Here is a 16,048-nt window from a genome sequence, read left to right as displayed (position 1 = left end):
CAAATGCAGGACGTGTTTATGATAGTAGACAAGGACGGTCTGGATCAGTCCAACATTACAGTCCGAATATAACAGCACGTTTCTATGCTAGCAGGGAAGGCCGGACTGGAACTAGTCCTGCATTATAGTAGGCATAATACCCGCAACAAAAGAAAAAAAAATATTGATCTCTTGCCTTTTGTGAGGAACGTTATGTGTTACCTTGTTCGCGTGCAAGAGGTCATGGGAGGTTCATTATCATAGATTTATTCACTGGCGATCGCACGAGCCTCGCTCATATGTTTTTGGGCGAAAAATTCGCAAGACTCTCTGAAGATCTTAAATTGGCCGACCTTCCAGCGATCGCAAAGTACGTCCGAAGATCGTACATGATGTGACAGGGGATTAGAAAAAGTCTGCTTAGCCCCCTTCACACGAGAGCAATAATAAGCAGGAATGTCGTCGAAATGAAAATTATTTTCTTTCCTGGCAATTCGTAGTGTGTTCCAGACATTCTTACTGGATTCCAGCTATTTGTGTCCGTTTTCTTTTTGGCTGGCCCGAACGTTTTTGACATGTTGAAAACTGTCGAGGTGCATTCGAAGTGGAAAATATCGAATGGCATTCAAAGTGGTTTCTAAGTGCATTCTAACTGCAGTATGACAGCATTCGAAACATTATTCGAAACATTCTTATCTCATTCGAAGGAGAACTGAGACGGCGAGCCACTTCGAATGATGCCAGAATGTGGCCTAAAGAATATCTGGAATGCAATGAGAATGTCTAGAATACACTACGAATTCCCAGGAATAGACAAGAGTTTTCATTCTGACGGCATTCCAGCCCATTCCTTCTCGTGTGAAGTGGATATAACGTCCATTTGGAATTCGCACCCGAATGAGGCACGAATTTTGCAAATACTTCATTCCGGCTGGTTCTGCTTGATTCCTGCTAATTGGGTTTCCGTATAAAGGCCCTATTACGGGAAGTAGTATCCTCAATGTGATTTCACTATTGTACAAAGTGACAAGAATAACGTACCCGTTAGCGCGAATGCACCTGACAGGCAGTGGCACAGACCCCACAGTAGCACTAGTGACGTTGTGGTGAGTGACATGTTCCCCATTGCTAGTGCTGACAGAGACGACTAGTCGTTGTACCGTGATACACTGTCGCAGTTTATATCTTACTCCACAGTAGCACCGGTGATGTTCCGGTGGGTATGTTTGCTGACAGACGGCTAACCCTTGTCGCACAGCTGTCCTATGTACCGTACTACACCGTCACAATTTAGTTTTTGCTCTGAGCATCTAACTAACTTGCAAAGCGGAATGCAATCAACTGCCACGACAAATGAAGAAATAAAAGACTCCGAAGCAGGCTCTTCAATAGCGTTTGAGTATTGCAAACAATCCCTTTCTGTGCAGCTTCGCCGGCTGTTTCAGCCGAGGCTAGGCGAAAGTCACGTCTGGTATTTTCATATGCAGCTTTATGTGTGTCTCGTGCCACCTGGTGTAGACGTCATGAAATATTTGTTGTATTTGTTTTTCTATCTCGGAAAGATAAGATTGGCTTTTCATTTCATTTCATTTAAAATTTGCCAATACGCAGTTCTTTTCCTGCGTCCGGTCTCTCTAGTCTCTCCCCAAGATTGACTACCCTGGCTAGTAGGGAGAATAATCTGGTTTTGGTAGCAGGTGGGTTAAACTGCAACTCCGGAGAGAGAATGTCAAGCTAAGCGCGGATTGACTCTCTTGGCCAATTATTTGCCGATATTTTGTTGAATTGTACGACCTCCGTAGCAAGGCTAGGGTCCCTTTAGATGGCCGAGAAATGGGATTCAATGTAACAATAGTTTTCTCTGCTTTATTAAGTCTGATGAAAACTGATTAATTTCAACTCCTCGGGTCACTTTCATATGAAACAAAAACCTCTAGCTGAATCAACTGATAAGGTATGGCAACTGGATTTCGTGCCACGGTCGACTATATAAATGACAGCAGCAGAAGACTAGTGAATGTTCATGACGTTTCTGCCATTGTCACGTGCTCTGCGGTGTTGGTACCCATTTGCCCGTAGTGATTTAACTCCGCCTTTCCGTAAAACACGGTATGCACAGAACTGTGCACGTCTACCAAAACAGAGCTTAATTATTTTGTTGTCGTGCACGCTACGGTGGCAGGTAGGCCCACTACACTTGGAAGGCTACCCACATTTCGCCCAGAAAAGTCGATCATGGCGACCGGCTTGCTTCTGTTTGTGTGCCTGCTGTCCATCGGCCATGTCCGCACAGACGAGGTATGCCCCTCCTCTGCCTTCGCATGCAAGACGACCGATGACTGCATCGGTTTGGCAAAAAGGTGTGATGGTTCTCCCGAGTGTCCCGACTTCTCTGATGAAGATTGCACAGCCCCAGGTTGCCTGTCGCCAGGTGTATTCAGCTGTGACGGGCGCTGCCACTCTCTCGCTGTGGTATGTGACGGGATGTCTCACTGTGTTGACGGCTCGGACGAGGAGGATTGCCTGACCAAAGAGTGCCCCTTACCCAACTATCTCAAGTGCGAAACAGCTGGCATCTGTGTACGACCGGAGTGGCAATGTGACGGTTGGAATTATTGTGACGACGGTTCGGATGAAGAAAATTGCACAGTGTGTCCTTTGCCCAACTATTTCAAATGTGAAAGTGGTAGCAAGTGTGTCCCTCCATGGGAGCAATGTAACGGATGGGATAATTGTCTAGACAGGTCGGATGAGGAAAATTGCACCGGTACCAACAAAGAGTGTTACAACGCCGACTATTTCAAGTGTGAAAGTAGTGGAGCATGTGTCCCTCCGGAGTGGCAATGTGATGGATTGTATGATTGTGATGACGGTTCAGATGAGGACAATTGCACCAGCAAAGAGTGCTACAACGCCGACTATTTCAAGTGTGAAAGTAGCGGCGTATGTGTCAATTCAGAGTGGCAATGTGACGGCTCTCAAAATTGTGCAGACGGTTCAGATGAAGAAAACTGCGCAAACAAGGCCTGTGACCACCCAGAAGAGTTCCAGTGCAAAAGAAGTGACATGTGTCTCCCTCTTGTGTTGAAATGTGACGGGATTGATGATTGTGAAGATGGTTTGGACGAGGACAATTGTACAGTGTGCCCCTTGCCGAATTATTTCAAATGTGAAACTGGTAGCAAGTGTGTCCAACAAGAGTGGCAATGTAACGATTGGAATGATTGTGAAGACGGTTCAGATGAAGAAAACTGCCCCTGTGACCACCAAGAACAGTTCCAGTGCAAACGAAATGACGCATGTGTCCCTTTAGAGTTGCAATGTGACGGGATTGATGATTGTGAAGATGGTTCAGATGAGAAAAATTGCACAGTATGCCCTTTGCCAAATCATTTCAAATGTGAAAGTGGTAGCAAGTGTGTCTTTTTAAGGAGGCAATGCGACAGTGTTGACGATTGTGAAGACGGTTCAGATGAGGACAATTGCACAAGCAAAGAGTGTTACAGGCCTGAAGCTTTCAGGTGTGACGGTACTGGAGCATGTGTTCCTCCATTGTGGCAATGTGACGGTGTTAATAACTGTGGAGACGGTTCAGATGAGGAGAATTGCCAAGAATGTAACAGCCCCAACTCTTTCAAGTGTGAAGGTAACGCAGCATGTTTCCCCCTATGGGAGCAATGTGACGGCGATAGGGATTGCGCAGACGGTTCAGATGAGGAAAATTGCACGAGTAAAGAGTGTTATCATGATCATCTGAAATGTAAAGGTGACGGTCTATGTGTATCTCTGAGAAAGCAATGTAACGGTGTCGATGACTGTTTAGACGGATCAGACGAGGAAAACTGCACAAGCAAAGAGTGTTATTCTGCTTATCTGAAATGTAAAGGTGACGGTCTATGTGTATCTCTGAGGAAGCAATGTGACGGTGTCGATGACTGTTTAGACGGATCAGACGAGGAAAACTGCACAAGCAAAGTGTGCATCAACGCAAACTATTTCAAGTGTGAAAATAGTGGAGTATGTGTTCTTGCAGATTATCAATGTGACGGTGATGAAGATTGTGACGACGGTTCTGATGAGAAGAATTGCACAACCAAAGAGTGCGTCGACACCGATGATTTCAAATGTGAAACCAGTGGCATCTGTGTCCGTGCGTGGTGGCAATGTGACGGTAAAGATAACTGCGAAGACGGTTCAGATGAGAAGAATTGCACAACCAAAGAGTGCTTCGACACCGATTATTTCAAATGTGAAACCAGTGGCATCTGTGTCCGTGCGTGGTGGCAATGTGACGGTGATGAAGATTGTGACGACGGTTCAGATGAGAAGAATTGCACAAGCAAAGAGTGTTTCAACAGCAACTATGTGAAGTGTGAAAGTAGTGGCATATGTGTTCATCCATTCTCGCAATGTGACGGCAGGGATGATTGTGAAGACGGCGCAGATGAGGAGGGTTGCTTGACCAAAGAGTGTTTGCATCCCGACGCATTCAGGTGCGAAATTAGCGGAGTATGTGTCCCTCCTGAGGCGCAGTGCGACGGTTATGACAATTGTGAGGACGCGTTAGATTCAGATGAGATTGAAGATTGCACAAGCAGAGAGTGTTACAACAGGGAAAATTTCAAGTGTAAAAGTAATGGATTTTGTATCCTTCCGGACCGGCAGTGTAATGGTGTCTATAATTGTGAAGACGGTTCGGATGAAGAATATTGCCGGGAGGAGTGCACAACACCAGACTATCTAAGTCACGTCATTCCAGACTGGCAATGTGACGGTTTCAATGATTGTCACGACGATTCAGATGAGAAAAATTGCACAGCGGATGACTGCCCCCTGCCCAAGTTCTTCTGTGAACCCGAGGGTCCCTGCATACCGGACTCAAAGCGCTGTGATGGCGTCCAGGACTGTCGCGACGGGTCCGATGAGGGTGGCTGCGGTAAGCTCATCTTCTCATTGATCTACTGTGCTGGTGCAATTAGCAAAATTAGAAAATTATTGCACACTTCATAAAATGGATAAAAAGAGAGATAAGAAGTTTCGAATTCATGTGTGCGAAAGAAGTTGTACGTTAGATTTGGCAGAGGGCGAAACACATTTTATGTCAAACTGTCCCTTCTACGATCAAGAAAGAAAAGAGCCATTTCAGCATTTAATGAGGCCTCCAAATTCTATCCTGACCTCTCTACGTTTATGGCGAAAAAGAAAACTACCACACATTACAGAAACAAGTGAGATCCTTTGTCTTCCACTGTCTCGGAAAAAGAAGTCAAACCCAATGAGCTACATTCTAGACTTAGCGTTTAGTCCACAGTAGTAGCTTACTACAGTTATTTCATCCTTGTCTGTTTGCCTGTTTTTGGTCTAGCAAGTATCCCTCGGCTACGAATTTGTGATAAGCGTATTATTCCTTGGGTGGCGGTGGGATACATTGTAAACTGTTTGGTTCGGTGACGGGCGTTCGGGATCGGGCTATAAAGCCAAGGGCGCAACCCGACGTACGTGCAAATACGTGCTGTCTACGTGAGCAATCTTTAGGGATCGGTAAGTGGTAAGTACCGCCTCCGTACGAACTCGTAGGGAATCCGACGGATTTTGTAGCGCGCAGACACGCCGTGGAACTTACCTTGCAAACGCTTATGAAGGTTAGACATCCGGGTAAGCAATATACCGTGCATACAAAACTTTGTGTACCATCGGGCTGCGGATTCGCCCCCCCCCCCCCCCCCCAACCCCGGAAGCGCCAGTACGGGACCTGCCCTGTACAGCATGAAAGTTTTCAGAAATACGAGGTTGACGTGGCCTCTAAAAAAACCTAAGGACAAATTGCACGGTTGTGCCATTAGCTTAACCTGGGTTATGGCACGATGTTCTTCTGTTATCATCCCATGGGCTTCTAGAGAATAATGCGAACGCCCTTTACCTTCCCAACAGAAGTCAGGTACTCCTTGCACACCTATGCGGAGGAAGGAAAGTGCACCTGCCAAAGACACGGGCATAACAGGATTCTGACCCTTGTTAAAGTGTCCCATCGTGCCTGCCACATACCACTCTGCTGTATGAATAAAATGTTGTTTACATGCCTGTCTAAATAATTCAACCCTACAATACCTCATCTGTTCACATGAAGAACCCACGCTTTTTGGGAATCAGATGGTAAATGCACACATAAAGATTGTTTCAAACTTTTGCAGCTTACATTTCCGTGGAAACGATAGATTGAAGTAGAAGACAGTGTTGTGACATGTTGGTCTCTTGTTGTCTAATATGTATTTTCTGGTTGCTTTATTACCTCCATATCTCCATGAAAAATTATATGCGTGTGTGTATGTGTTGGGAAGGGGAGGGTAAGGTAAACTTTGAGACCTTGGTGTGTGGTTTTGATACGGCAGCAGAACTTTTTTTTAAACATTTCGACCTGGACATAATATTGTCTTGATATTTCCCCAGAGAATTACACTAATACCTAGTGATATTTTTGTTGCTTCCTGTTCTGAAAAAAAAGGATATTCTGTTCCGTAAAAACTAGGAAAATTGTTTTTAACCCAGCACAACATAGCTTTATAATCCTGTGTCTGCATTCTTAAGGTGTACTCTCACTGCACTTGCGTCAAGCTTGCGTCACTGCGGAGTTCGAAAGATACTCAACGAATTTCAGAGATATAGAACGAATTCTCTAACTTTTTGTGTATATTGTCGTCTTCTAAGTCATACTTTTACGTATAACGCAATACCTAAATTATAAAAAATTGGAGAAAATAACAATTTGAAAACAATGACGCAGTGAACGAACCCCGCAGTGACGCCAGCATGACGCAAGTGCAGTGAGAGTGCACCTATATGTTTCAACATGTACAAGTAGCCGACCACTGATGCATTTTTATCAATAATATAGTTTTTTTCTTACTGTTTGAACATTCTTGGTATCAGAAAAGTACCAAAGCGTGCCCACTTAGTACTCTTCACACTTGCCTATCACATGAAAGAGCTTCTCACGCTATATGTTGTACAGAATGCAGCAGTGTGGAGTTCCGATGTGAAGGTAGCAGCACATGTGTGGCACCGTCCGGAGTGTGCGATGGAGTCCCCGACTGTGACGACGCGTCGGACGAGCTGCTGTGTCGTGAGTTTTACACATATTATCAGGGTGTTCAAAGTTCGAAGTGTTAAGATATTTCTCTCTCATATATTTTTTTAAATGTTTTGCATGTCCTCAATTTGTTTCCTTGGTTTTCTTTTCGTCCCATTGCTCGAAGTTCTGAATTAAATCTTTTTGGATAAAGATATCTTTCAACCTCACTTGGGTTACTAAGCATGCAATATCATCGAAAGCAGTGCGTAACAAGGCCCAAAGATGTAAGGAGCCTCCATAATGACATTTTCAGTTGCATTTATTGTTTTCTTGACGCAATGCTCAGGTCTTAGAATGGTATTTTAGATCTGCTTATTGAAGTGTATTACCTTTCACTATGTACCTTTGTATTAATTAGATTAGCCTTACAGAACTGTAGTTATGTATCAGTAGATGCCATGCTTTGTACCCTATACAGTTGTTGCACAATTTAAAGTTCTTTTGAAATAATATGAACAAGTCGTGATTGATTCGAATCGTCATTGTTTCATTCCAATGTGTGCATTTTTTTCAGAGTCCTGTGCGGAAAGGGGCCAGTGGCAGTGTGACAGCGGTGAGTGCATCACTGCCGCCTCGGTGTGTGACGGGGACAGGGACTGCTCTTCTGGGGAGGACGAAAAGAACTGCAGCGGTGGGTTACCCTGGGAGCCAGCCAGGATCGGGCAGCTAGGACAGTTTATTCGGTGGCCCAAGACAGTCAGGCCCGCCCGATCTCCTATTAGCGCCCCGGGGAGTTTAAGCCCGATGAGGTCCACCTGCCTTATCCAAGGGACAAGGTTTGCGATAACTCCTTCAGGCTCAAACTCCCCGGAGCGCTCATGTGAGATCGGCGGACTGACTGCCTTTGCTCCCCGAACAAAACTCGCGAGCTACCCGGTCCTGGCTGGCTCCCAGGGTACGGTGGGTTCTCGTATAAACCAGTCCTATATACATTTCTATGTGCCCAGGATCTCTTTCCATGATTAAAGCCAATGGAATAATACGTCCAAGCGAGTGATTTCAATTTTGCAAAGTGCTTTTTATCTTTTCTTCTTTGCACACATAGTATGTGACCCACACCATGAATGATTGGACCAACACCATGAATAATTGAGTTATTGCTTTCTGCCTGTCTGTGTGTCGGTTTGTTTATATTTCCGTCCATAGATCTATTGTCAGCATAACTTTTAAAAGGCTGGATAAATTATGATAATGTTTGAATGTAAGTAGGTTTTGGAAAGATAGATCTAGAGGTCAATGACGATTTCGGTCCACCTGGCGACATTTCGCAGTACTGAAGCAGAACGTACGATTTGAATCTCTGATTTTGTCAATGTTGTTGCTGTCGCCGTTGATACAAACGATTGATACATGCACGTACACTCTGTTACTTACAGCCCCCTGCAATGGTCTCCAGTTGGAGTGTGACGGTGGATGCCTGCCGAAATACCGCGCCTGTGACGGGCTGGGGGACTGTTCGAACGGGCAGGACGAGATCAACTGTACAGTCGGAGGTGTGAATCAATAAACTAGTCTTCATCATACAAAACTCTTATAGGGTAAGGAGATGTTCTATGTAATAGAGAACCCCGGGCAGATAGAATAAATGATGTTATTGTAGAAGCATTTGTTGTAAGACGAGAATGCAATTTTGATAAACTACTCCCACCCAGGTTGTGGCACTGACCAGTTCCCCTGCGCGGACGGTACCTGCCTGCTGGAGTCTCAGCTGTGTGACAACCTGACGGACTGCAGTGGAGGGGAGGACGAGGACGACTGTGGAGGTAGTTAGAGCAACTTTCATCGCTTTACAAAAGACACATCACGAACCTTATTGTAATACAGCAGTCTTCGCAGAAGAGGGACCACAGTCGTGTCGAAACTCCTTGGGGTCACCTCTGCTATCTGAACGCACTCAGACCAGTTACCAGCCGCCTTGCTTATATATATTAATGAGCTTACCCTTATATGGGCAGTCAGCCGTTGGGGATCGGGCGTAGGAGGATGGTGCTATGTAAGACGTAACATTATTGGCTGATAGCTTCCCAGCGGCCTTTGCAAGATGGCTTTCGTAAACAGAAAGCCCAAGAAATGCCTATTCTCTGATTGGCTGACATCTGGTTTGTGGCGACAACCATAGTAACCGCTGGTAGGCCATGAGATAGCAGGGCCCCAGTAGGCAGTTAGCTAGCCGTTCGGGACCGTGCGTAAGAGGATGCGCAGAGGTTAAGAATTGAGAAGTTCATCTGTATCAATTGCTACAGGGAACGCTTCCCACATCCATAAGAATTGTGCATATGAAAGGTCTCTCTGATGACATGTTCCCCACAGATGTCCCACCTCCTGGGTTCGCGCTTGGGTTGGCGAGTCGGTACATTCCCGATGTTTACGTCACTGCCAGTTCCGAGTACAAGCCTGAGTTCGCCGCCTCCCAGGCTCGGCACACGCCTCCGACTACACTGGGGTACTGCTGGGTACCACGGTCTGTGCTGGACCAATGGATTCAGGTACCTGATGCTCATTGTTTCTTTGTTACCTCCATGAAAAAATGGAGGTATTGTGTTCGGTGCGTCTGTGTCTGTGTGTTTGTGTTTGTGTTTCCGAATATTTGTGGTCAGCATGACTTTAGAACCTCTTGTCTTGATGGATTGTGATGGTATTCGGTATGTGGGTAGAGACTGGGAAGACGAATATCAAAGCCAGCTTTAGGCCCCCTTGCGTGTGACCTTAGTACGGCAGCAGAACAGCAGAACCAATTTTTGTGTCTTTGACCTGGACATGCAATGGTCTTTTTTTGTGGCAGAGAGCTTGTGATATGTGAGGAGGAAGCGATGTAGGTTTGGGTCCCCTAGCATCTTGTTGAATCTAGATCATAGTTATGAAGATTATATGTTCTATTTTGATGCACCAGCAGGTGGAATGACACGACAATGGAGCTTACCTGGTTGTTGTGTATGTCGGACTGCAGGTTTACTTTGGCAAGACGACTGACGTCACCGGTGTCGTCATCAGTGGAGGCGGCGCGAACTGGGACCTGGGCAGTTGGGTGACGTCATTCACCCTGGCCTTCAGTATGGACGGCGCTTCGTGGGTTCCATACGAGGTCAGCAGCAACGACGTGCAGGTACGAAGGAACAAAGACTTTGTATTGTATTGGGGCAAGGACGTCAGCGACTGCATATACAAGCGGGTACCGGGGGCTGTTACATCACCCATGCATGTGAGGGACCGAGTACTTGCTTGTTGAAAGGACCGAAGTGACCCCGCGCGCCTGCCCGACGCGGCTCAGCGTACATGATAGTTGAAAGTGCGTAGTGAAGTGCGGCAAGTGCCCCGCGCATCTGACGGCGCTTGCCGATGATTTCGTGATGTCCTATACATCACCGACACGACGCCAGACGCGGTCTCGGTGATGGGCCCTAACGGCTCTGCGTGCCTGGCTGCGCTTGCCGGCGATTTTTAATGTCTTACTGGGACCCGACGCGGCACCGGGCACGGTCTCTGTAAAGGGCCGGGCCTGACACGGCTTTGGCGGAGGTCCCGACACGATTCCGCCTACCTGGCTACGTTTGCTGATGGGTTCTTGATGCACCACACGACCCCGACGCGGCACAACACACAGCATCGGTGAAAGACCCTACATGCCCCGCCCGACATGGCCTTGGTGATAGGTGCGACAATGCCCCGCGTGCCTGGTTGCATTTGCCCGCGATTTGGGGATTTATGTCCACAGAGCTTTGGTGGGTCATACATGTAGCACGTAATGTTTGGTAGAAGCAATGTTTGATAGCATCTTACCTTCTTTCACAGGTTTTCCAAGGAAACCGAGACCGGCACAACAAAGTGAGCCGTCCTCTCCCAGTTCCTGTGACGTCACGCTACATCCGTCTGTACCCTGCAGGCTACGTGGGCTGGGTTGCCATGGTGATGGAGGTGTACGTCACACACGGTTAGTTGGCTGCATATCCAGCTGTAAACCAGAAATGTGTAGTCCCTACCAGACTCCGGGTCGCTGGAAAAACCGTAGAAATGGAACAAATAGAGGAGTGAGCCGGCCAGAGGAGTATAGCCAGCTTACTCCGCTATTTGTTCCATTTCTACGTTTATTTTTCAGCGACCCGGAGTCTGGTAGAGGCTGAGAAATCTGCACCATCGTGTTTCATATAGAAAGTGAATGTTTGCATATCTAAAATGTCTACCTCTCGATGAGGTTTTGGGTGCTCCGGAGACCAGCTGATTGGTTGTGCTCTTTCTAGTTGCTCTTATGCTTTGGTCTCTGCACTAGACAAACGTTTTTAGGCCACATGAATTAAACACTGCTGTCTACTAATGTCTTCAGACGAAAACACCTGGCTGAAGCAAGACGGGTACGTCCCACTGGGAGTCGGACTGGATCCCGACGACCCCGACGCGGTTCCGAAGATTCCCGACCTCCATATGACCGCGTCATCGCGAAGGGACGAGTTCTACCCGTGGCAGGCCCGCCTGAACAACGGGGAGGGGCCGCAGCTTGGGGCCTGCTGGTCTCCGGCTAAGTATCTGGACACGGACCAGTGGCTACAGGTATTTATTGTCGGGCCATCTTATACTCTCCAAGCAGAGGTTAGGCTCCGGCTGTTTTTTTAACGTTTTTTTAGTCGTTTTTATCGGGCTTTCTATTTTGTCATTTTTCTTGAAGTACGCCACCCAGTTAGGTTTTGATACAGCAAGATGAAATAAAAAATATAAAGCCCGATAAAAACGTTAAAAAAATAGCCGGAGCCTAACCTCTGCTTGGAGAGTACCATCTTAGGCCTAGGTCACATTTCCAATCAGGGGCCCGGCCGGGCAGCTTTGGGGAGCGAAAGACACCAACCTGCACAAAATGTCAAAATATGATTCATAGGCATGATTTATGTATATTCCTAGGTATACAATTTGACTTTGAAACATCCCGACCGGGCCCCGGTTTGACAATGTGACCTAAGCCTTACCTAGTCTAACAGATTGTGGGAAATTTCAGAATTGTATTCAACTTGAAGGCAAATGGTCGAATGAAATCAAGTAGTAGATGACCAGAAGATGGATAATATTAGTAGGAATTTTTTTATCCCACAGTTGTGCCTACTTTGAATTTCATTGGGTTGCTTAAAGCTTAAGCCACATTTACAAACCGGTGCCTGGCCGGGCAGCTTTTCGGAGCGAAAGGAATGATATAAAAGACATAGAAATTCACAAAATGTCAAAATAAGACTCATGTGCATGATAGGTGTATATTTCCAGGTATACATTTCAATTTTTCGTTTCTCAAAACATCCCGACCGGGCCCCGATTTGAAAATGTGACCTAAGCCTAATTAAGGATTATTTTAATTGATAATTGTCAACACGCGGTCTTCACCTATTTCAGGTACGAACTATCAATTCTTCATCGGTTAAGTAGAAGTACTGAAGTTAGGTTTTTCCTTTTCACCCCAGATTAATCATGACAACGTGTACGAAGTTGTCGGTGTCATCACCCAGGGGGCTTATAAACTGGACTACTGGGTTACGTCTTACAAGCTGGAGTTTTCTGTGAATGGAAAATGGACAATGGGCGCAGACAGCACCGGGGACAATGAGCTGGTTTGTCAAACTCATCATCATCATCATCATCTAGTCTCCAAGCAGACCCGACGGTGCCTTAGAAATAGTATCAAAGCTGGCAAGGGACTTAGTATAGCGGCCTCCGGTGCCCGTTTGACTCCCTTTGGCCGACTATCTCCCTTTGGCCGGCTATACTTCTTTGCCAGCTTTGATACCATCTCTTTAGGCACCGTAGGGTCTGCTTGGAGACTAATCATCATCCACTGTGTTCTGCCTCTACAGTCTTTGAAGAGTCCTATAGCTGCATTCAGTCTTTCTTCCTCCTTTTCCACTGTGTTTTACATACTGCAAGCTTCCTTAGCTCTCGGAGTTTCTTTGCTGTTGTTAGAAAGGCTTGCCCTATGTGCTTTGCCTCTACAGTCTTTGAAGAGTCCTGTAGCTGCATTCAGTCTTTTTTCATCTTTTTCCACTGTGTTTTACATACTGCAAGCTTCCTTTAAGTTAGCTCTCGGAGTTTCTTTGCTGTTGTCGGAAAGGCTTGCCCACTGTGCTTTGCCTCTACGGTCTTTGAAGAGTCTATCCTGTAGCTGCATTCAGTCTTTCTTCATCTTTTTCCACTGTGTTTTACATACTGCAAGCTTCCTTAGCTCTTGGAGTCTCTTTGCTGTTGTCGGAAAGGCTTGCCCACTGTGCTTTGTCTCTACAGTCTTTGAAGAGTCCTATAGCTGCATTCAGTCTTTCTTCATCTTTTTCCACTGTGTTTTACATCCTGCAAGCTTCCTTAGCTCTTGGAGTTTCTTTGCTGTTGTCGGAAAGGCTTGCCCACTGTGCTTTGTCTCTACAGTCTTTGAAGAGTCCTATAGCTGCATCTAGTCTTTCTTCATCTTTTTCCACTGTGTTTTACATACTGCAAGCTTCCTTAGCTCTTGGAGTTTCTTTGCTGTTGTTAGAAAGGCTTTCCCACTGTGTTTTGCCTCTACAGTCTTTGAAGAGTCCTGTAGCTGTATTCAGTCTTTCTTCATCTTTTTCCACTGTGTTTTACATACTGCAAGCTTCCAAGTTAGTTCTTGGATCTTCTTTGCTGTTGTTTGAAAGGCTTGCCCACTGTACTTTGCCTCTATAGTCTTTGAAGTGTCCTGTAGCTGTATTCAGTCTTTCTTCATCTTTTTCCACTGGCACTGTGTTTTACATACTGCAAGCTTCCAAGTTAGTTCTTGGAGTTTCTTTGCTGTTGTCGGAAAGGCTCTGTGCTTTAGGTCTGCTTTCAGCAGGCTGATGATCAGGTTGACACAATGCGTTCCCTTGCGTGCCTTGTATCTGCTGGAACCTAATACGGAGAATTCGAGGGCCATACAATAACATGAAATCTTAGAAGGTGGTATATAACAGCTGATCTGGTTCGTTCGACTACACATTGTCAAGACAGACTAGGTGGTGCTCATGAAATAGAAATGTTGAAGATTATCTGTACACGGTTGAGGGATAGCCTGTCAACGTAGATCAGTCAGCCTTCTAAGATTTCATGTTATTGTATGGCATAGTATAGTAGCACAAGATTCGTTTGTTTCAGGTATTCCAAGGGAACACCGACAGCCACCGCTATGTTCGCAACATGTTGGACAAACCAGTTTTTGCACTCTACACTCGTTTCTACCCCATCAGCTTCCACAATCGGGTCGGGATGAGGATCGAGATTCTCGTCAAATATGGTAAGACATCTAACGTATTGCATTAGTCAATATGTGCTTTGCTTGCTCCAATCTGGTGCTATTTATGACTTTGGCTTTCTGGCATTATACAAAAGTGAACTTAGGCTAGGGCATACGAAACATAATTTTTATATGCCAAGTAACTTACGTTACACTGTTTTCAATTTACACATTATAATTCCACTTACAATAGTAATCTATTCGACCCTGAACCATCAGCTATGTTTTTTTGCTGTCATATCCACCAAGAACAAAAATTCTAATGAATGAATGAAGACCTTTATTGCACATTTTTGTCCCTCTGGGCTAAGTGCAGGTCACATGGTAAGAATCATATATATGTAACAATGGAAACAATCATACACATCTATATATGTAGATATGCGTCTTATCTATTCTAGGACATTCGACTTCCTCTTGATTCTTGGTAATTGCATGAATGTAGCTAGCTGTATGGTTGGTTAGAGTTGGTTTATCAAAAGCTGTCAGGAATATGAATTTCTCTTTACTATTCAAGTATCTAAAGTGGGGATAAACACGTGGTTACATTTTGGGTGTACAAATTCCCTCTATATTAGGGACCGGGTGTGCATCACACGAGGTCTTCTGTAACGGAACATGCCGACCAAAGGAAACGTTCTGTCCGCTTTTTGACGGATGTCTGCCGCAAGGCTATAACTATGGAGACATGTAAGTGCGATCACAACTTTCATTGCGTACTTTAAGTTAGATTGCAGAATTCTTCGCGGATGCTCGAATTAACTACTAACAATATGTGTAAATTAGATGAAGATTACGTAGTTTGAGATTGCCATGGTAACAAATGACGTTGCCAAGTTGCAAAGTAAGAGTGGCCTTAGAATAACCATCGTATGTATACGGACAATATTTACGATGCGTAAGAACAATTCAATGTCAATTTAGATATTCCTAAACTTAATACTTCGCATTAACGGAAATATGTATCATCTGCGAAAAGTACATTGTGATTAGCAGGATAATTGGACGCGAATGCCAATATTCGCATTAAATTTACTCTGTGACATTTATCCACGTATAGTTATAGATTTAAACGTTATAGATTTAAACGTTATTTTTTCCGTACACAAAGGCGTGCACTTAAATCACATCAACGTTTGTAAATGCAAATACTTAAATACTACGTTCTAGCAGTTAAACGAGCAAACGACATGAGAAACACTGGATCTGAATAAAGAGAAGGCCATTATGTTACAGACCTGTATGTGAAGATGTGCATGTGAAGGGTTAAGCAACAAAAAAGATGAATTTTGGTGTACATATCCAAAATGAGGAGGTCATCTACACTAGCACAAGTTTGTAATCTGCACAAAGAATGTAAAATATACAGTCATATGAATAATTCCCTCCTGAAATGTCGAAGGATTTGCCCTCTTGCTATGGTTAAATGTGCTGTGTGCTTCCCATGCCAGGTGTGCCGAAACACTGCTTCTTCACCTGCCCTAACAACGTCACCTGTCTGCCGACACGTCAGCTGGGGGACGGACGTCAGGACTGTGCGGACGGGGAGGACGAAAGGCCCAGTGACGGTAGGTTGCAACGCAAAATTGAATTGAAGCGCGCATGTAGAAAAGCTACAAGGCGACAAGGGTCAAGGCCTTGCGCATGATATATGTAAAAAAATCATTCTTAGTAGCAAACGTTGACAT

General features: G+C 45.2%; 1 protein-coding gene across 1 annotated transcript; it reads left to right on the top strand.

Moving 5' to 3' along the window:
- Window positions 1–2,214: 2,214 nt before the first annotated feature.
- On the top strand, window positions 2,215–2,984 carry LOC118425428 (sortilin-related receptor-like). Its single transcript, XM_035834237.1, has 2 exons — window positions 2,215–2,906; window positions 2,972–2,984. The coding sequence occupies exons 1-2, from the start codon at window positions 2,215–2,217 to the stop codon at window positions 2,982–2,984; spliced, it is 705 nt and encodes a 234-aa protein (XP_035690130.1).
- Window positions 2,985–16,048: the final 13,064 nt, after the last annotated feature.

This window comes from Branchiostoma floridae, chromosome 11 (assembly GCF_000003815.2).
Source record: "Branchiostoma floridae strain S238N-H82 chromosome 11, Bfl_VNyyK, whole genome shotgun sequence".
In the NCBI taxonomy this organism is placed as follows: Eukaryota; Metazoa; Chordata; class Leptocardii; order Amphioxiformes; family Branchiostomatidae; genus Branchiostoma; species Branchiostoma floridae.
Note: the sequence above shows the minus strand (reverse complement) of the source record. Positions and strands in the feature narration are given on the sequence as shown.